The sequence below is a fragment of the Leptodactylus fuscus genome, chromosome 3 (assembly GCF_031893055.1).
Source record: "Leptodactylus fuscus isolate aLepFus1 chromosome 3, aLepFus1.hap2, whole genome shotgun sequence".
NCBI lineage: Eukaryota > Metazoa > Chordata > Amphibia > Anura > Leptodactylidae > Leptodactylus > Leptodactylus fuscus.
In genome coordinates, this window is record NC_134267.1 from 46,546,040 (window position 1) to 46,568,936 (window position 22,897).

Here is a 22,897-nt window from a genome sequence, read left to right on the forward strand (position 1 = left end):
TACACAGCGTGGATTCTAACAATTAAATCATTCAATTGTTAGATTCCATGCTGTATAGTGAATAGGATTGCTTTTAAAATCCGATCTCCGATTAGTAAAAAAAATCCCATTGACTTGCATTGGGATCGGAATTGGGATCGAGATCGGGTTCGAATGAAAAATGATCAGAAATCAGATTTCAAATTCGATCATGAAAAGTCAAGATCGGCTCAACCCTAATCATTAAGTAACTTTAATTATTGTTATTTTTTAAGGATGATGGAAAAAATAAAAACAGAATTTTTTTTAATAAGAAGTGGAATTCTGAATTTTACCATTTTGGTGGCCATATTTTAGCAGTCTACACAGTTATTCTACTGACTTCAATATTTGCTGATACAATGACATTGTTACCATAAGATTATATAAATTATGATAAAGTATGCTTGCTAATACATACAATGGTTAATCTAAAAGGTAAATAGACTTCATTTAGGTATGATTATTGATTTTTCTTACTATATAGAATTACTGTATATAGTTTATAGTAAAACTAAACAATTATTGAGACTATTGTTCTGGAACACACACATAAAACATGTTCTACATAGTGTATAAATGCTGTATGACCAGAGGATCAAATCTACTTGGGGTGCAGTCTTGCCGGAGGCAGTTTTTAGAAGAATGCTTGGTTAATGGGTGGGTGGTCTTCCTCAGGCAAAGATCTTTGGTGGTGAATTGATGATTTCATGTGAAATGTGTTGAGATTACTGTCACATTTACTGACTCCTGCCTGAGAGTACGAGACAGAAATTCACAACTTTTATCTACTATTTTGTGATCCCTATTTTTAATGGGCACTTTACTAAATTTATTTTCACTAAAATTAAATGTATATAAATAACCCTACACAAAACCTTAAAGATATCTAGAACCTAAAATGTTACTTTCCTTCTTTCCTCCAGTAATGAAGATGAGATACGAAGAGTTTTTGAGACTATTACAAATGGAGAAATCTCTAAAGATGTGTTTTTCATTTTGGTTTCGGGTAGTTCAAGTCCAAGATTAAGTTTTGGTTTCTGAAAAAAGTGGTGATAGATGTGCAATATGAGTGGCAGTACATCAGGGAACATTATAAGCGATCAGGCAGTAGGACATGTCTGGCTGAGTGGTGGTAGGTGTGGTAGGACGGCAGGGAATAATATAAAGGACCAGGCAGCAGTACTTTGAACAAAAAGTTCATTGAGTTTTCCTCCGTGGACTTTCTGTTACAATTATATCTATGGGAAAGCCGCTGGTATTTTCATAGATATAATTGACATGCTGTGATTTCCAAAACCGCCCCGGTTTTGGAAATTGCAGCTTGTTTGCTCTGTGGTTTTAAACGCAAAGTGGACATGGGATTCGCATGAATCCCATCCACTTTGAAGGTACTGTAAAATTCCATGATTTTTCCCACAACAAATCGCAATGTTTCTGGCCCATTGGGCCCCGGTCTTATAGCTGTATCAAACAATATCACTTCATGTGATGTCTTTGCATTTTGGGATGTTGTCAGGTTTGGAAGACCTTAAAGTTAGTCACCGCTCATTGGTGTAGTAGGCTGGGTTTATATGTTTTTTTTTTGTTAGTTTTTGAAGCCAAAATCAGGAGAAGATTAAAAAAAGAGAACTGCCCCCTCTCTTATCCCTGTCTCTTTCGAGATGATCAACATATTATTTTGGCTTTACAAACCGCAGCCAAAAACCTGAATGTATAAACTCAGCCATTGATCAATATCTCTTCCCTTAAGTATGTAAATTCCTGGTTGATGGATGCTAATTGGGTTTGACAATTGTAATACAAACAAAGGCAGTGGTCTGGAGAAGGTGTAAGTGACAATGGTGCCTTGTGTCTCCGTCAATGACAATTTCTTAGAGTGAGGCTAGGACTATGCAGCAATTTTGGCTGCAACTCCTGTCGCAGGACCAAAGATCACTGGGTCAACTTGCAACTCCTTCTCTCATTAGAGAATAGAGTCACATTGCGACCCTGAAAGTTCTGAAACCTCTACTTGTAGTTGAAAAAGATTTGATATGGTTTGATTTTTTTGCAACTAGAAGCAGCACCTCAGGTCACAGTGTGACTCCATTCACTAATATAAGTGAATGACTTACAAGGCAACCCAATGATTTTTGGTTACACCAGGGGTGCCCAATACATCGATCACGATCTACCGGTTGATCACAATGGACGTATGGGTCGATCGCGGGATGCAGCCAGGGATCCCCGGTGTCTGCTTGTTCACAGTGCAGGCTGAGAGTCGACTCTCAGCCTTTGCTGTGAACAAGCACTCTGGACACTTGCAGGCTGCTCTTAGGGATGGAGGGGGCTGGGGTGCTGCTTGTTCACAGCGCAGACTGAGAGTCATCTACGGACACTGGCAGGTGGGGCTGCCGCAGTCCCAGCCTGCCAGTGTCCAGAGATAACTCTCAGCCTGCGCTGTGAACAAGCAGACAGCGGGGATCCCTGGGCGGCCACAGAACGCCGCTGTCTCCTGCTCTCACGATCCGCCTGGCCCCGCCCACATGCCCTGCCCCGCCCACAGACACGCCCCAAATCACTGTGTAGCCCTAGCCAAAAGGAACTGTATTTAGATTCCCTGTCCAGAAGAGTTGGTTGTGCTGCACATTATCCATAGTTATTTAACAGTTGTTATCATACTTAAACTACACAAGAAAATGTAGAATCTATTGTCAAGTTGCATACACTGTAATATTGAAGATCATGGGGTTTTAGAGACAATTTGAAAAAACTAAGTCAAATAAAATCATATCTTTTATTATGTCTTTATAAACGTTTATGTTTTTATTGCTGCGTGATTCATCTTGTTTATCAAGGCAAGAATAATGTTTGTCATAAGGCAGATGTGTACTGACTGCCTATGAGTAGATAACACAGGAATTAGCTCAATATTAAATGATAACATACATGTAAGTAGCATACATTTACTTTTGGCTTATGAAAGTGATGAATTTCAACCAATTCATAATCGATCGCATTGATAACTAGGGGCATCGGGTTCTACAACTACTTGACAGTTGTAGACATCTTTCACTTCAAGTGGAGGGGTATTGCTAGGACTTCCCACCCCAGAGTCATGACTTGGTGCTACTTGTGCTCCTGGATCTTCGGTGCATTTCTGATGTCTGAATTGTTGAACAGGTTCCTGTTTATGCTTTAGATGTTTGAAACGTTTCAGCCGGACTGGGTCCTTGCTGCTCTTCTGTGTACATGGGAGCAAGATGGCGAGATCCTTTCTGAATTTGGAGCTCATTCCAAAGTAAATCAGAGGGTTATAAAAGCTGGCAGATTTTGCAAAGAGGCTTGCTAATATGCTAGTAAGACTGGGCACATAGTACCCACAGGCAGACCACATTGATATAACAGCATAGGGTGACCAAGCAATTATAAAGGCTGTGCAAACCACGATGGATACCTAAGAATAGAAAATAAATACAGAGATTTACACCTTCAGAACAACTTACAACTTACAGTCCTCTGCAATACCCTTTAGGGCTCATTCACATCTGCGCCCGGTCTCCGTTCTGCAGGTTTCCATTTCCTGCACAAAACAGAGGCAGGAGACGGAAACCTGCAGGACTCTTTCAAACCCATTCATTTGAATGGATTTGAAAGATGTACGGCTGTGATCGGCGGTGAGCGTTTTATGTGCTCTGTCGCAAAACCGTTTTTTTTAAACCGGACACAGAGTCGGACATGCAGTACTCTGTGTCCGATTTTAAAAAAACGGTTTCGCGGCAGAGAGCATAACACGCTCACCGCCACTCACGGCCGGACCCGGTCTGACAGGTTTCCGTCTTCTACATGCAGAAGACGGAAACCACAGAACGGAGACCGAACGCTACTGTGAACCTAGCGTTAGGATGGCCAGTAGCCAGAGGCAAGGGCCAAGAAGTGTGACCCAGTTCATCCATGAAATATATGAACAGCCCAATAATTTCATTTGGAACTGTTTAATACTTAAAGGAATATTTCCATCTCAAGGATCATGTTGAGACTCGTAGCTTAAGTTACCTGATGTGTTTTATGCAATGCTTTATCTATTTTGCGCTGTTTGCCTGATACTGCTCATTATTGCTCCTCGGCTTTTACAGCTGGTTGCCTAGGTTACACAGCACCTCTCTGATCAGACTGACAATTCAGTCCCTGTTCCTAACCATTTCTATCAGTGGAGTAAACACGGTCTTGTGGACCCTGGTGCAATGTTTTGTCCAGGGCCCACTACCCTCTCACTTTAGCGAATTCTTAATAGTGACGGTTGTGGTCTTGCAGAAGTATATCACATACTTGAAAAGGATAGAGCTTTAGTACCACAGGTGTAACTTGAATCTCCTGGGCCCCAGTGCTACATTTGTAATCAGCCCCATTCCTACATTTTGTCATTTAGAATAATGGTATATTTTATATGGCAGGGTGATCTTTGGGGCTCCCCAGGGTTCAGGGCCAGTAGAAATTGCTACTGCTGCATTCCCTATAGGTATAACCCTGGAAATCAATACAAGACCAAAGAGATTTAATCAACAGTATGGTTAGGGTAATCTATGGGTCTCTGACTTATGGGCCAGATGGAAGTAGCAACCTCAATACTGATGCCAATGCTTATGGGTCCCCTAAGGCTCCTTGGCTCGGGTGCGATTGCACACTCTGCACCCCATCAAGTTATGCTCCAATTCTCTATTATCTTCTCTCCATTCCATATTGCTTTCCATTTCTGAGCTCTCTATAGTGCAAGAAAAGTTTCTTTAACAGTATCTTTGTTATCCCTGTTTGTAAATCCAGAGATAACCGTGGAGTTTACAACAAACATGAGCATGCTGCTTAAATGAGCTAAAAACCAGGAAGTGGAGGAGAGAGGAGGACAGCGGAAATCTGAAATCCTGAGATGGGAAAACTGTTTTAATTTCCCCAATGGGGTGATGCATGAAATATAATACTTCCTTATGGGTTCCCCACAGTTTGGAGCTAAAGGTTTTGGCAGAGATCTTTTCAGATGCCAGTACTTTGTTCAGCGATCTTTTTTTTATATGTAGATTGTGAGCCCCATATAGGGCTCACAATGTACATTTTTCCCTATTAGTATGTCTTTGGAGTATGGGACGAAACCCATGCAAACACAGGGAGAACAAACAAACTTCTTTCAAGATGTTGTCCTTGGCAGGATTTGAACCCAGGACTTCAGCACTGCAAGGCTACAGCGCTAACCACTGAGCCACTGTGTTGCTCCTTTTGTTCAGTGATTTGTAACTTTGTCTGCGTGCCAAAACCAGGTAGAAAACACAAAACTGGTGCAAATCTTTCCAATATACCTTATCTCTGTGTAGTCTTCACTCCTGGTTTTGGCTTGCAATCTCTGATACCAATCACTGACTAAAAAAGTGGTGTGAATAAGGCCTAAGTGTCAGAGGACCCTTCAAAACATGGGATTTCCATCTACATTGGCTGTCACCAATGACCTTATATAGAGTTCTATTGAGCATTTGCCATTTATACTATTGGCTGAGAGGGAATACTTCTTGAACATTCATTAACCTATTAATATCACAAAACATACCCTGGTTACGTCTCTTTCCATCTTTCTTTGTCTTTCTGATAGATTTCCTTCCGTGGTCAATGCACGGCTTGATTTAACAGTGTTAATAATGGAAACATAGCTGAAGACCATGACCAACACAGGTAAGAAGAAGCAGCAAATAAAAATGGACACAATATATGATTTATAAATTGTGGAGAAACTGGCTTTGGTCCAGTCAATTTCACAAGTCCCATACATGCGATCTAAGAAAAAAAGAAAATTTGCACTTAATAATTTAACCAAATTATAATTTGCATGCTTCCATAGTGTGATAGATTTGGAACATCTTAGGAGCTATTCTCTTTATCTCTCATTTTTCTCCATCCATTTTTCTCATAGATTATAAGCTCTCACGAGCAGGGCCCTCACTTCTATTGTTTGATACGCTAATTTATTTTATTTATACTGTTCCATGTACTCTATGACTTGTCAAGTGCTGTGGAATATGTTGGCTCTGTATAAATAAAATTATTATTATTTTACTATAGGTGTATTTATAGGGTTTTTGTAGATTAGACATGTGGTTGGTAGTTTATCTCAACTTTTAAGAAAAAACACGAAGGAGGTTGTAAACATTGTTTTGGTGGCTTCAATTGGTGACACTACCACCCTAAGGCTGGGTTCACACGGGGTATTTTGGACCGGAATTTGACACGGAGGCCGCCTCAGGTTCCTGTCCAAAACATGGGTAGTCGCGACTGGATGCCGGTACCGGACACCGGCATCCAGTCATGGCACTCCGATCTGGATTAGGCCCAAATTAATGGGCCTAGTCAGGAGTGTCTTCAGGCGGAATTGCGAGGCGACTCCGCCTGAAGAATGAGCATGTTGCTTCTTTTTTCCGGGAGCTGGAACAAATGGCCGTCTTTTTGGTCAGGATTTTGAGGCGGATTCGGCCTCAAAATCCTGACCAAAATACCCCATGTGAATTCATCCTAAGGGCTATTCAGACAACTTCATCAGCTCTGTGACACCTGTGAAACAATTGCATTGCAAATGATTCAGTGAGAAAAAAATGATGTCACATGGATCTGTTAAACATATGGCTGAATCTTGGCTCCAGACTCCAGTTCCCAAGTCCCAGTCCAACTACTAACTCTTCATCACCATGCTGTGTACCAAAAAAGTTTGCAAGCCAGCCAGAGTGCATTGTAAGGGTGCGTTCACACGATGTAACGTGCCGCGTGATATGGCACGTATACGGCGTGTGAGACTTTGTGCGCCGTAAACGCTCCCATTGATTTCAATGGGAGTTAGGATCGTATACGCTGCATTATTTTGCGGCCGCCAAATCACGACCGCAAAATAACGCGGCATATATGCACATATATCCCTGAGGGACACCATATATCTTTAGATAGTCTAAAAGGTGCTCCATTTCCTTGATAAATCCATTTATAGACATCTGCAAATGAGTTTCAAATGCAATAGTAGCATGCCAAAGTCTTCAAGGATTCTGTATTCAGCATGTTTTTTCAAGGAATTAGTGCATCTATTATACAATCTAAGGCTAAAGCCCCACGTTGCAGAATCGCAGCTTCTTTTGTTGCAGATTATGTTGCGGTTTTTTGAGCCAAAGCAAGAATTGCTACAAAAGGAAACAGAAATATCTAGGAAACTCTTATACTTCTACCTTCTTTACAATCCACTCCTGGCTTTGGCAAAAAAGGCAACAAAATCTGCAACAAAAAATGCTGTGTTTCTGCAATGTGGGGCCTTGGCTTAAAGGTGATTAGTACGGTTGAGCCGATCTTGAGATTTCAAGATCGATTTTAAAATCCGATTTCCGATCATTTTCCAGCCGATCTCGATCCTGATCACGATCGTGAAATTTGCTCGATCGCCGATCGGAACCCGATCCTCAACCCTAGTCAATGCTTCTCTATGGGAAAAGTCACTTTTAGGGTTGAGCCGATCTTGAGATAACCTCCGATCTCGATCCCGCTGGAAAAGATCGGGTCGGAATTCCGATCTCGATCGTGAAATTTACTCGATCGCCGATCAAAATCCAATCTTTTCCGATCGCTCAACCCTAAGTCTAAGGCCTCACATTGCGGAAACACAGCTTTTTTTTCAAGATTTTGTTGTGGTTTTTTGAGCCAAAGCCAAGAGTGGGTACAAAAGGGATGGGAAAGATATAGGAAGTACTTATATATCTCTATTTTGCTCAATCCAGTCCTGGCTTTGAATTAAAAAAAACAATGTGAGGTTTTAGCCTAAATGAAGTTTAAAACTAATCAGTGATTAATATTTAGAGGCTGTATTGAATATTCTGACCCATTATTATTTATAATGTTTAACATCCCTACCTGTAGGCTACTTACCTCTATAGCTCCCCCAACCTAGTAAAGGAGCCACTGACCAGAACAAAGCTGCAATCCAGATTAGTACCAGTGATATTGTAATGCTCCCATTGCTAATGCAGTTTGCTGTAGAAGACAAAAAATTATCGATATGGTATAGATAAAACACAAGTAATATACACATTATAGATAAGTATATGGTGAAAATAATAAAATTTGAGAGATAGACTTTGCTTGAAGTGAAGCTTATTGAGATCCATGTCCAAAAGGTTAAAATGAAAATGGTGCAGCACTAGTGACATATAGTATTTATATTGCCTTTCTGTTCTAGTTTGCTCCAGCCATGACCCTGACACTATTCATCTTTCCATCCTTTACAGATGTATAAACCCTTAGGGGTTGGGGGAAGTCACAGCTGCATCATTAGCTGGAAGCTTAATAAACTATATTGTGGAGTATACAATATTTAAGTAAATCACTAGAAGCAAAGCAAGTACGAGAGGGGGTAGCAACTTACCCCACAATACAACGTATTGGTAGAAAATGGATCATGAATGGTAGGATACACGTCTTCCACAATATGCAATAGCCAGAGTTTCACAAACTGAGGGGATTTGACATTTCGCAGTCTAAGGGACTATGTATTATTCCCCAGTTATCCCCACTTTATGTGATTATAAACTAGTAGTGACTTGTGTAATGTAATAGGAATACATAGTTTATATCATACTTGGAAGTAGAAAAAATGGCAGCTGGAGAAACATTGCCTGTCTTGGATTTAACCATTCACTTTTTGGTATACTTTGGTGTGCTACTATTTTTTCTAGTTCCTTGTATGGTTTGAGGACTTAGGCTGAGTTCACATGGAGTATTTTGGTCAGGATTTTGAGGCGGAATCGGCCTCAAAATCCTGACCAAAAAACATGGATCCCATTGAAATCAATGGGAGCCAGTCAGTTCTCATTCTTCAAGCGGATTCGCAAGGCGAATCAGCCTATAGACACTCCCTCCTCCCGCCTAGGCTCATTCATTTGGGCTTAACCTGGATCGGAGTGCTGCAACTGGATGCCGGTGCACTGCACCAGCATACAGTTGCGGCTACCCATATTTTGGACCGGAACCTGAGGCGGCCTCCGTGTCAAATTCCAGTCCAAAATACCTCATCTGAACCCGGCCTTACCATCCTCTTTGTTGGCTTTGCACCCAATTTTGTACTTCTGTGCTGATTTAAAAATATTCTTGTCTATATCATACTTGGTTATGAGAGTCTGTAACTAGCTGTGTATAATGGGAATAAGAAATGCTATCTGTCTAAGTGATCCAATGCTATAGGGGAATGGGTTGTGTCAATTCTGTATCCTAACTGGGGCAGCGCCGCACCTCCCATGAGGCGACCTGAAGTGACCGCTTCAGGTGGCGCTATGCCAGGGCCCCGGGGAGGGCGGCATTTTTGCTTACCTAAGCCAGTCCAGGACAGGCTTAGCGTCAACGAGCAGTGGATGGGAGAGGCCGCTGGAGCAGCTCTCCGTGTCTGCTCTCTGCCTGCTAACGCCACTCCGCCACGCCCCCTCTGCTCCGCCCCACCCCTCCGCTCCACCCCCTCCGCGGCTTTCTGTCGTCCACCTCGGGTGGCAAAAAAGGCAGGTTCACCCCTGAACTGGGGTGTATTGTATCAAAATGGTTTTCAGAATTTTCTATAATAAAGAGATTTTGTATTTCCACTCTGTGAGGATATAATTGTGAATTCTGATCTATAGTCTGATTCTGTGCACATAAAGGACAAGCCTTCTCGAGAAACATAATCGATGGATCTTTCCTTGCCTTGTTGATGGAACAAGCAGTTGATTTGCTGTTTTCTATGTGAAAGCTTTAAAAAAAATCTTTTTTAAAAAATCTCTATTGACCAGAAGCAGTGTTCAGGGTCATTAAGGTAATATTTTCCATGATGTGAAATTTATGACTAGTCTAGAGATTTATAGAGGACTGACAGTGGAAAAACGTGAACCTAGAATAACTTTAAATTGATGTCCGACAGTAATTTTTATCCATTTAGAACAAGTCTTCCAGTGTCACACACCTTACCATGTTTGCCCAGCATATATTTTAAAGAGGTTGTCCGGGCAAAATTTTTTTTTTAAATAGGCCAGGAGAGGTAAAAAAAAAAAATTTAATAATAATAATAATAATAATAATACTCGTCTCCAGTATCATCCTAGCATGGTATGGTCTTGCAGCTCCCAAAAACACATCCAAAAATGCGTCACGTCAAAAACAAGAGGAGTTTTTTTCAGCACAGAAAAATTCCACATTAAAATCAGCGCACAAAATCTCTGTGTGCATTGACCCAAACTCCTCGCTTGCTGTGACCTCCTGGATTCCTTCTGCTGAAGCTGCTGACTGACTTCAGCGGTCTTGTGCAGCGGGGACTACAATGGACTGACAGGACCGGACCATGCTGGAAGGCACCGGGGCACCAGGAAATGGTATGATTTTGTTTATATTTTTTTCACCACCCCCGACCAATTTATTTATTTATTTATTTGCCTGGACAAGTCCTTTAAATGTATGGATACATTTGCTACAGATTTTGTAGTGTACTTTAGAGAACCAATTTTATTTTTGTGTATATGTGCATAACACATTCATGTCATACACAATTTGCTGGACAGATATAGCTATTTCCTGTAGCTTTCACAACAAATGGGTGTGTAAAAAGACTTGCAATATTTGCTGTAAGCTCATCAGATTTCTTCCTTTGCTGGGGGCATTGCATTGGAAAGGCTGAAAGCCATGTGGTAATCCTTCAGTGAAAATTGACATGCTGTGGGCTGAAAACCTGCAGCACAGGTCAGTTAGCACTGTGGGTTTTAGTGTGGATGGGATGTAGTATAATCTCATCCAGTATACTGGTATTGTACAACATGGCAGGTTTGTAACTCCACCAGCAGTTAAAGGGGTATTCCCACGTCGCATACTCACCAGTCTTCACTCATGTAAAATCTTCTTTCTTCCTGGTTTCTTGCATCATTTGGTGGGCGGGGATTCACAGGCAACCTGCCGTTTAGCTCCGCCCCAGATTTGTGTGTAGCTCCGCCCACCCACATTGGACTATGAAGTACAGGCAGCAGCAACTCCATTCTTTGTTACATACAGAGACTGCCTGTCTCTGCCATAATGAACACAACTGAATTAGCTAGCCTGATAACTGGGAGAACAGAAGACGTTCAGAAATGAAAGCAGCTCCTCTCCCCTATCTGATAGCAGGGATTTAGGTCACGTGGTGTAGACACAGGAATAGCTAGAAACACAGGCTCGCTCCCAAGCACTTAGCCCCTCCCCCCTGAGAGCAGCAGATACATCACTTGACTTTTGATCAGATAAGTCAGGGCTGTGTCAACAATGAATTGAATAAAGTAAGATAGTGGACAAACAAAGCAGTTTTGCTGAAGCAATGTATTTAGGAAAAGTCTTACATCCACATTAACAAGCAGTATAGATAGGATCCTTGTGATGGGACAACCCCTTTAACCAGTATACTATATGCAAGCAAAGCCTAAGGCTACATTCACAGACAACAAAGATACAAGTCATGTGACTATAGGGGACAGCTGTGTTCTTGGATCACCTATACAGTATATTACATAGTATGGAGGGATCCGTGAAAACGGCCATAAATAGATAGAACATGACCTATATTTTCACAGTCCGTTACAACAAAACGCCAAAATAACGGTCATGTGAATAGCCTCCATTCCCAGACTTTGATTTTAATGCTGCCGTGTGACGTTAAAAAAACAGACATCACACAGACGTTATTCACTGTTGTATGAATATAGATTAACTCTTATTGCATAAAACTCCTTTAATTTAAGATGTCAATTAGACATATCAGTAGGAATCAGCCTCTGAAATCCATAGTTTTGGTTTTAGCCATTAGTAAAGATAAAACTTTATATTCATAGAAAGCTGGAGAACGCTAAGAGAGTCCAGTCTGCTTAATGCTTACCTCTTTGTGGGTGACAACCTTTAATATAGCGAGTTACACTAATAAGAGTAAGGGTATTTATACTGGCCAGACCAAAGAGAAGTGTCAGAAATCCATCCACCTGTAATGGAAAGCAAACATGAACTTTCTGAAATACTCACATATATCCAAATTTAAATATGGTTATGTTCATGGAAAATGTCTTTTAATATGTCTAAAGAACCTACTGAAGTCTATATACTGTCTTAGCTGGCATATATTGGTATGCCCATACTTTGAAAAAAAAAGATATAAAGTTACTTGCATAAATGCAATTTCTAATCCTTAACCACTTCTGGACCACCCATAGAATATATATATCTGGAAGTGGTTGTCTTGTTCTGCAAGGGTGTACCGGTACGTCCATGCAGTTTTCAGCAGCTGCTGAAATGTGGAGCCGGTTTTAACTACAGCCTGAGCTCCCCTAGAGAAGGAAGGGACGGGTTATTACTGTATCTGTCTTCCCTGATCGCTGTGTACATAACGCTCAATGAGTGCTGTATACACCACTATGGGCACCCCCATGATGCAGCTGCCATCTGACCTGTTGGTCACGTGATCTGCCGGGATCAGAGTCTGTTAGAGCTGCTGGGACTCTGTAGTAACATGCAGGAGGTTGTATTCCTCTTGCAACTGGGGCTAAATGTACCAACCCAAGTTACAGGGATAATCAGTCTCTTCTCGTCCCCAAAAAAGTGATCAGATGTCTCAAAAAGTCTACTATAACCTTATGGGGACAAAATTTAAAAAAAAAAAAAAAAAAAGAAAAGTTAATTAAAAAATGGCTCCCTTAAAGTGCTCTGGCCACAATGCATTGTATGATGGGTGTAACATTGCAAAAAAGCTATGCCCACAGACCACAGTCAGTGAAGAAATGTATTTGCTATGTCCTGTGTGCTGCCCCTACCTTGTCCTGTTTGCTGGCAGTTACTTTTTAAGACTGAGGCCCCACGTTGTGGAAACAAAACTTTTTTTTGTTGCCGATTTTGCTGTAGTTTTTTGAACCAAAGTCAGAAATAGCTAAAAAAGGAATGAAAAGTATAAAGAATACTTCTTCCTTCTGCACAATCCACCCTTGGCTTTGGCTTGGAAAAATGCAGTCAAATCTGCAACAAAAAAAAGCTGGGTTTCCACAATGTGGGGCCTCAGCCTTAAGGAGAATATGGCCACTGCTGCGCAAAGTTACAGCCTTAATGCAGTTGTCAGTATGAAAAATATTTTGGAAAAAGGAAATAAATTCAGGACACAAACATTTTACCTCAACACATTTATGACTCATCTTTATGCCAAAGGCCAGTTGACATCATCCCCAGTGATCCCTTGATAAGAAATCATAAACTATCCCAAAAGACTCAAAGACGTCTTCCGTTTCTAAGTAGATCATATTTCAAATGCAGAAGTCAAAGCCCCAAGCAATGAGCATTTGTCACTTTCATATATTGATTCATATCTTTTCCAACTTAAGAACTCCTGTGAAAGAATTCTATATATCTCTTCATCATTAAAGGAGCTTTCTAACAATATAACCAAATATAGGACCATGTTTAAAATTGTAGACAACTAAAAGTAAATTTTTTTTTTGCAAATGTAAATAATTAGACATTTTGCAGAGTTTTGACCCATTTCCGTCAGGCATTTTTATATTTTCATTTTTGACTTGGAGACTACCAAAAGCCATGTGAGAGCTTAATTTTGCAGGGCAAGTTGCACTTTGTAGTGGCACAATTCAATATTTCAAATGATGTACTTGAAGGCTGGAAAGAAATCTCAGAATGGGGTGGAATTGGAGAAAAAGGGCATTTGCAAGACTTTCTTACAGACTTTGCAACGCTCATTGTGCAGCCAAAATGATGTCACTGTAATTAAGATAAGATACAATAAAATAATACTTTAATAGTCCCACCATGTAATTCAGTATTCTATAGTATGGTAAAATTAGGGCAATACAAAATATATATTGTTGTTTTTTTGTTTGTTTTTGGGGGGGTTTTTTACGTTTTAAACCCCTTTAAAAAATCCCAAAAACTCCATAACTTTTTTTTACATGTCTGTATACACAGATGCATAAGCAGTGGCGTAACTACAAATGACGAGGCCCCGTGGCGATCTTTTGACATTCCCCCCACACACACCTGGCCACGCCAAAGACCTCAACCAACTTACTCTTCCCCCCTCCTCCCCCCACATTTCTGCGCTATAATGCCCCATAGTGGCCCCTGCACACAGTATTATACCCCATAGTGGTCCCTGCACACAGTATAATGTCCCATACTGGCCCCTGCACACAGTATTATGCCCAATAGTGTTCCTGCACACAGTATTATGACCCACAGTGGCCCCTGCACACAGTATTATGACCCACAGTGGCCCCTGCACACTGTATTATGTCCCATAGTGGCCCCTGCACACAGTATAATGTCCCATACTGGCCCCTGCACACAGTATTATGCCCAATAGTGTTCCTGCACACAGTATTATGACCCACAGTGGCCCCTGCACACAGTATTATGACCCACAGTGGCCCCTGCACACTGTATTATGTCCCATAGTGGCACCTGCACACAGTATTATGCATCATATTGGCCCCTGCACACAGTAGTATTCCCCATAGTGGCCCCTGCACACAGTATTATGACCCACAGTGGCCCCTGCACACAGTATTATGCCCCATAGTGTCCCCTGCACACTGTATTATGTCCCATAGTGGCCCCTGCACACAGTATCATGACCCATAGTGGCACGTGCACACAGTATTATGCATCATATTGGCCCCTGCACACAGTAGTATTCCCCATAGTGGACACCCATAAACAATTATATAATAATGTATAATATAAACATGTATAATAATCGGAGACCGAGAGCGGATACAAACATAAAAAACTACTGTTACTTACCTATCTCCCGGCTCCGCTGCATTCTCCTCCGCTGTCAGCCATCTTCTGGGACATCATGTGACCGGGGGGCCTGCGTTGTGACGCATATGGATGCAGGTCCCGGGTCATGTGACGTCACGCAAGTAGGCCCGAAGCATGAGAGGTAAGTAACAATGTTTTTTATGTTTCCTTACCTCTCCCAGGCCTCTGATCATTATACTCGGGGGTCCGAACGGCCTATTAAAAAAAAAAAACGCAGCGGAAGCGGCTGTCGCTGGGCCCCCTAATGTCCCGGGCCCTGTGGCAGCTGCTACCACTGCTGCCATGGTAGTTATGCTCCTGTTCATAAGTCATCTTTATTTTTGCGGGGCCAGATGTACTTTTTATTTATACCAGGTGGGGAAATATTTTTGCTTTGATTTTTTTTTTCCTGCTATGGCATTCAACATATGGAAAAAAAATATTTTTACAAGTTTGTAGAGCGGGCATTTTTGGACAAAGGGATAACTAATGTGTGTGTGTGTTTCACTATACTTATGTATTTTTATGTGTGTTCTTATATTATAAACTCTTAAATCTTATAAACTCTACAAAATTTTTAATTATTTAAATTTGCAAACATATTTTATTTTTATCTGTTCACAAATTTAAATATGGTTTTATTCATTGGAATACCTCCTTAATTGTTAAATAAGAGAATGCTAAAAATATAGTATTTATAGCGTTGCTTACTTTCTGTATTATTTTTCATAAAATGTTAAATTTCACATTTCCTCACTGCATAAATCACTCTTGAATGTGGATTATGATTTTATCCATCTTTAATGAAATAATTTACGATTATCGACACATTTTATTTCCATATTGAAATGTCTTCTAGTGTATACTTAACATCCCAACAACAAGGTGGATTCTGCCAAGGCAAGACAAATCCCTTTTTTTGAGACAGAAAACATATAATTGATGTTATCTGTTAAGATAAGATACGATACGATAAGATAATCCTTTAATAGTCCCACCATGGAGATATTCAGTGTGTTACAGCAGCATGAATAATACAGTAATAATATAAAACACAGCTCCACGGTAGAGGCATTACAGTGACAGTAAGTACAGATAAAAGATAAAAGGTAAAGAAGATAGTAGGAGAAATATCACAACTTTAGGATTTTTCAGTTGTCTGTATGGAGTGATCTCCACTTAGGTCAGTGTTTCTTGTACAGCCTAATCGCAGCGGGGAGGAAAGATCTCTGATAGCTCCTTCTCACACTTGGGGTGAAGCAGTCGGTCACTGACAGTACTGCCAGGTGCTATCACGGTCTCTTACATGGGATGGGATTTATTCTCCAGCATGGAGCTCACCACAGACATTATCATTCTGTCACCCACCACCTGTACTGGGTCCAGGGTGCTCCCCAGGACAGAGCTGGCCCTTCTAATCACCCTGTTGAGTCTATTTCTATCCCTGGCTGGTATGCTACTCCCCCAGCAGGCCACTCCGAAAAAGATGGTTAAAGCAACCACAGAGTTGAAAAAGGCCCTAAAAAGTGCCCTCTGGACTCCAAAGACCCTCAGCCTCCTGAGCAGGTAGAGTCTGCTGTGGCCCTTTCTGTGCAGCGCATCCATGTGATCTGCCCAGTCCAGCTTATTATTGAGGAGAACACCCAGGTACTTATAGCTGATGACTATCTCGATGCCCATTCCCTAGATGCCCACTGGTTTTGGAGCATATGTCCGCTTGGTCCACAAAATGGCACCTAGAGTAGTTTTTACTGTTTTAGCCAGTTGTTTATCCTGCTGGATTTAGGTTTCTGCTTGTATTAGTATCTCAACCTAAGCATTCACATGCACACTTATAGTCCAAACTCAAGAGTAGAACAGCAGAGGATAACTTAAAGAGACAGCACTAACTTCAGTAGTGGGTGTCAATCAAAGAATATCAGTGGATGTCAATTTGTAAATTCTCCATTCAGATTTACTGATAATAACAGTGTCTTAGAGACACCATCATCAGGATCCAGAGCCAAATGTAGCTTTATCTGAAATGGATTGTCTATAAATATTAAAGGAGATCTACTAGCGCCTGTGCAATTACGTGACTTGTTCTCTATTTACTCTTACGCGGCTGTCAGAGTTTATCTGCTGTAACATACAGTATTTATTTGGCCCCCAAATTACTATATTAGACATTTTAAGAATTTTAATGTTTTATATAATGTCTTAGAGTGGTCATTTTGCTATGTAGAAGTGACTTCCCCAAAATGACCCTTCATCAAATAAGGAACGAGCCTGTTGTTAAATATGAGTTCAATTGACATATATGAGTTCTTGCTGAGCCAGTTTATTACATGGAGAATTATACAAATTATTGCAGTTAAATTAATATAACCATTTCCCTCTGTTTTTGTCAATGCGTAAAATCTTTCACTTGCTCCATTCTTCCACTTTTGTTTATTTCTCGCATGACAGCTGTCATTGAAAATTTTACCAACATTCTCTCCTAATCCCTTTTTAACAGAGTTAGAATGGATTGAAAACAGATTGCCAAAGTAGCTATTGTATGTCAACTTAGTCTGCCGCACTAATCCTTCCATTATCTGCTAATAAAGCTACCGCGCAAGTCACAGAAACCACATCCGATTATTTTGTCAATTGGTTTTTGCTGAGTTTTATTTCCTACTCAGTTGTAAAGAGTTCACTTTATTGTTCTGTAACCGAAGATGTTTCTGTTGCTGCTTTCTAGATAGCGACCTAGTAGCGAAAAAGTAGACCTTGTAAGGAATACAGTAGAAAACTGTGAAGTCAGCCCATATAATATAGATACAAGAAGGTGATCTGCTGACATATCACAGATTTATTAGAGGATTGCACTAGTGGAATATGTAAACTTCAGATAATAGTTAAAGAAAGTGCTTGGGATCTCAACCTCTCTTAATCCCTTTGGCCCCGATCTGATATTTTAGTTAGCTCCATTGTAGGTGTATACATATCTATATCTATATACTCACAAAACGTAGTCTAAGTAAGGACAAATAACTAGGGTTGAGCGATCGGGATCTGGAAAGATCAGATCCCGATCAGTGATCGAGCAAATTTCACAATCGGGATCGGCTGGAAAATGATCGAAAATCGGATTTTAAAAATGATCCTGAAATCTCAAGATCGGCTCAACCCGAAAAATAGCCAACCATCTAAAGAGTCAAAGGTATCCTAAAGCCTAACCCTTCTGATCCCACAAAAAACTAATGTAGTGCTGTGATAGAAAGGTGTCAGAACTCAATTTATTGCAGCTTGCTGTGTATGGGACAACATAGTTGCAGAGCGGTCAGAGGACCCAAGCTGAACCGATGTCCATCTCCTAAAGCATTTACAATGAGCACCTAAGCATCAGAACCGTACGATTGTCTATAACCTATTATTAGAACTTGGTACCAGTTGATCCCCACTTTATACAATATTACACATCAATAGACAGGCTAGGGGACTCCTGAGTGCCTTTCTTACCTGGCATGTCCATATTGAAGTAATGAGAAAACCATCATCTCGAAAAACATTAAAGATATCGATGATACCTCTGGAGTAGCCAAATACTGCGATGCTGGCATCTGAAACTGCCAGGTTAAAGGTCAGATAATCCGTGGGCAGCAAACTGGTTCTCTGCTTGTACAAGATAAAAATGACTATACTGTTTCCAAACCATGACATCCATCCTGAGAATAAAAAATACTGCATTAGCAACAATAGTATAATAGAGGAGATAAAGGTGGCCGATATGGAGAGGATTTATGCATATTGATATATTTTATTCATGTAAAAACTGGGCTACAATTTACTTTGATACAGTATTATAAAAGCAAATACATTAATAATTCTGGAAGTGAATCCAGCGCTATGACGGTTTTAATGTGTTGGCCCATCTCTGTCGTACTGAGTGACCAAATGTTGAGAATAGAGTTCGTGCAGTGAAGTAATGGACTATTAATGCCAGATTGATATCAGCTAATAGGGAAACATTACCATTAGAGATGAGCGAACACTGTTTGGAATAGCCATTCCGAACAGCACGCTCACAGCACGCTCCCATAGAAATGAATGGAAGCAGCCGGCACGCGGGGGGTTAAGCAATCGGCCGCCAGCAAAGCGTACGTGCCAGGTGCTTCCATTCATTTCTATGGGAGCGTGCTGTTCGGATCGGCTGATCCAAACAGTGTTCGCTCATCTCTAATTACCATCAATGCTCGCACATAGACATTGCATGGGAAGTATTACTTGTTAAACTCCTGTTACTGTTATTGGAGAGATCCAATAATATAGAAGGGAAAAGGCAAACTAGATTTACACTATTCTATACAGTGTTTTTTTCATAATGTACAGAGCAAAGACAATTGTGAAAATACTTGGGCCAGTTGAGAAGAATATTAGCCATCGAACACGTTATTGTAGGAGACAATGAACTCAGCCCAATGCCCGAAGCAAATGGAAAAGTGACCTTTATGTATCTGAGCCAAGAAGGAGTTAACAGAGGTCTTATCACTTTCTCTCCCAGGTTATATAAAGAGCATTACTCAGCAGGGAATGACAGTGAGGTCAAGGAAGAAAGCATACCCTACATACCCTATATCTCCATGTGTATGTCACGCTATCCATCTATCTATCTCTCTAAACGGACTGTAAACTAGAGAAGTACAGTAAAATGAGATCAGCTTAATGGGTACAAAGCAAAAAATTCATGCACATAGTCAAAAACAGCAGTACTTCCAAAAATTTTAAAAACTAGTGGACTTTATTTCCTCACATGTATAACTTTGGTTCTTGCATTGAGGAAACTTTTTTGAAATTTTATTTGAATTTTTGAAACTTTATCGCTGCGTGACCTTTTGGGGATTTCGTCCCCTATTCTACTTGAAAAACGCGGAGAGAATAGTGCTGCAAGCAGGACTTTTCTCTCCGCATTTTTCAGTCGGGAACCCGGCCAACCCTATTGTAGTCTATAGGGTCTGTGGGTAATGCTTTTTAAGCAGATTGAGTTTCCATTTTTCGGGTCCCCAAGCGGACCCAACGAACAGGAACCCAAGCACAGGTGTAAACCTACCATCAGAAAGGTCCTAGGTAGGGTTGAGCCGATCTTGAGATTTCAAGATCGATTTTAAAATCCGATTTCCGATCATTTTCCAGCCGATCTCGATCCCTATCTCGATCGTGAAATTTGCTCGATCGCCGATCGGAATCCGATCTTTTCCGATCCCGATCTTCAACCCTAGTCAATGCTTTTCTATGGGAAAAGTCACTTTTAGGGTTGAGCCGATCTTGAGATAACCTCCGATCTCGATCCCACTGGAAAAGATCGGGTCGGAATTCCGATCGTGATCGTGAAATTTACTCGATCGCCGATCGGAATCCGATCTTTTCTGATCCCGATCGCTCAACCCTAGTCCTAGGTACTAGAACTGAAATATATATATAAGCTTATTTTTCATATGGTCTCGCATTGCTTTCTTGGTTCTGTAAAGAGGATGACTGCAGCTTAGCAGAAGTAAGCTATACAATGAGTCTCAGTAATTCCATTGACATACATTATGTAATGCTACATGACTGCAGTGAATTAGTTTGCTGCTCAGTCATCCTGACAGATCCACTTGCACTAATGACAGATCCACTTGTACCTGAACACAGGAATGCTTATGTTGTACCCTGGCAGGGAAACCTGCGGATTTATGTGAAAAATACATCGGACTAAATGACAACTTTGTGTCAGCAGATCGTCAAGAAATTGTAAAAGTGATATGAATAAAAAAAAAAAAAAACAGTATAAAAACATTCACTATAAAATCGGAGAAGATGAGTTATGTCATGGTAGATAATAGTAACATTAGTTTTTCAGACGATTAGTTACATGTGCTATAGATACATCTAACATTCTGTAGATAGATAAGTAGATAGATACAGATACAAATCAGTCTCCTAGGAACTATTAATACGGTATTATCATCTGGTTTTCCTTTAGGGTCCTGAACAAGAAATAATAAGTACTACTGTAGCGATGTGATGTATTGACTTACCTAGACATAGTAGATAGACGCCTATTATCGTCTCCCCCTGCTCTGACACTGGATTTTCTTTCTGCGGTAGGGTCATATTGTTGTTCCTCCATGGCGCAGGCCGTGGAAACTGTATGGACATTTTTATGTTTCTTCTAGCTGAAAATAATAAATTAACTATATAATGGCACGAGTAGAAAAAAATTTCCTTCTGTCCAGCATTTAGCACTTGCTTGTGTCTTGCATTCCAAGATTAACAAATTAAGGATGAAAATCTTCTCAACAGACAAGGAGCTGTGTAAACGTTTGACCCCCTCCTCCTTATTCTGTAATCCGGGCTATAAATACATCACAGTATGTCACTGAATAGCATATATAATAGATAGGTTTACGGAACAATGTCGTCTATCATTACTGGATATACATCAACTTAAGACAGGGCAGGCTGGGTGATAATCATAGGGCGCGCTTACTTAAGGGACCATTAGCCTTGTTCATATAAAAGGTAATATGTGACAACTGCTAAACTAGGTAGTACTAACCTGAATGGGTATGGTCATTCTTATGGGCACCATTCATGAGGTCTATTTATCACTTTGCACCCACCACATTTTCACATAAAGAACTGATAAACTTGTAATCTACACTTGCAACAAGTTTAGCAAAGACATGTCTGTGGTCCTTAACTTTTGTTTTAAAGGAGTTTTCCAACTATAGACACTTATTCATTATCCAGAGGTCACTGGGCCATGCAAGTATCAGAAGAAAGTGCCGTATGTGAATAGAATGGTGCCACACATGCTTGGCCATCACCCTATTGACTTGAATAGGACTGCTGGACAGCGCCATTTTGGAAGTCTGAAGGAAGTTAGTAAAGCAGTAGCTAAGCATGCAGATCTATTCACATGGGCAGATTCCTGTTCTCCCAATACTGGAGGTTCCAGCAGTGCAGGCGTAAGTATCTATAATAGGAAACTCCCTTTAGGCTAAGTCCACTTTGTTGGGTCCATTGCAGGATGTCTGCCATATGTTTTTCACCATGGCATTCAGCTTGCGCCAGCTTTTAAGCTTTGCATTGCAAAGGTAGAAAACCTTGGGTGAAGACACAATAGTAATCGACATGCTATATGGTCACATATTATTGCTAAAAAACAGAATCAATGTCTAGCAAGCAAAAAAAGGCCAAATAGACTTGGAGGGGTGTTTCAAGTTGTTTTTTACACCCTTACGTAGCTTAAAATAATAAACCCGATACACTCACCTCTCTGTTTGGCCAGAGATCCCACGGAGACTCTCAGTTCAGGCCACCATTGTTCCTTTTCCTTTGGACCACACGTAAGCAATGTAACCAATTGGCGGCTGAGAAGTGATGATCTATTCATATGGAGCATCAACATTCAGCAACAGATTGATGTGGTCACAGCAGACAGAAGGTACACAAAAACCATGAACACAAGTACTGTTTTTAAGTCTCACCAGGGGATAAAAAAGGACTTGGAACACCCCTTTAATATGTTGTATGACTTTTTCACTTATTACACATCTCTTCTGCTCTCTTCTGTATCCTAAATCGCTCAATACCCTGCTCAAATTCATTGTTAGAGAAGGCAGACAATAGTTCATCTATGAGACATCTATGGAGGGATGGGGGAAAGGAGATGAGTGAGAGGGAAGCGGAAAGACACAGGTACAGACATTCTCATTCAGATAACAATAAGATCTATTTTGTCAGACTGCATTATTCTGTCTAGCATTTTTTGTGTCTTTTTAGCAGTACTAAACACTGTTAGCTGCAGCAGGACATGTAATTTTGACTCTCTTTTTTGGCTTCTCTACCCCCTCCTCTCCATTGACTTCTGTATATAACCTGTGAGCTACTAACCTGTCTTCGTGTTGTCACCTAAACTGCATTCTTGTCCCATTCTGCTTTGCTACTTCTTCTGTCTTGCCTCTATTACACTCTGGTGCTTTTTTCAACCACACCTTGCATCAGCTAGCAGTCATTAACCCCTCCTGTTCTGAATTTATAGGTTTTGCAACTT

General features: G+C 40.7%; 1 protein-coding gene across 1 annotated transcript; it reads right to left on the minus strand.

Annotated features, from left to right (window-relative positions):
- Positions 1-2,952: 2,952 nt before the first annotated feature.
- On the minus strand, positions 2,953-21,130 carry LOC142197311 (opsin-5-like). The gene is made up of 6 exons (XM_075267505.1): positions 20,877-21,130; positions 18,322-18,527; positions 11,924-12,023; positions 7,939-8,043; positions 5,594-5,817; positions 2,953-3,457 (listed from the first exon to the last, which is right to left on the minus strand). The coding sequence occupies exons 1-6, from the start codon at positions 20,995-20,997 to the stop codon at positions 3,005-3,007; spliced, it is 1,209 nt and encodes a 402-aa protein (XP_075123606.1). The 5' UTR covers positions 20,998-21,130; the 3' UTR covers positions 2,953-3,004.
- Between the last annotated feature and the right edge of the window lie 1,767 nt (positions 21,131-22,897).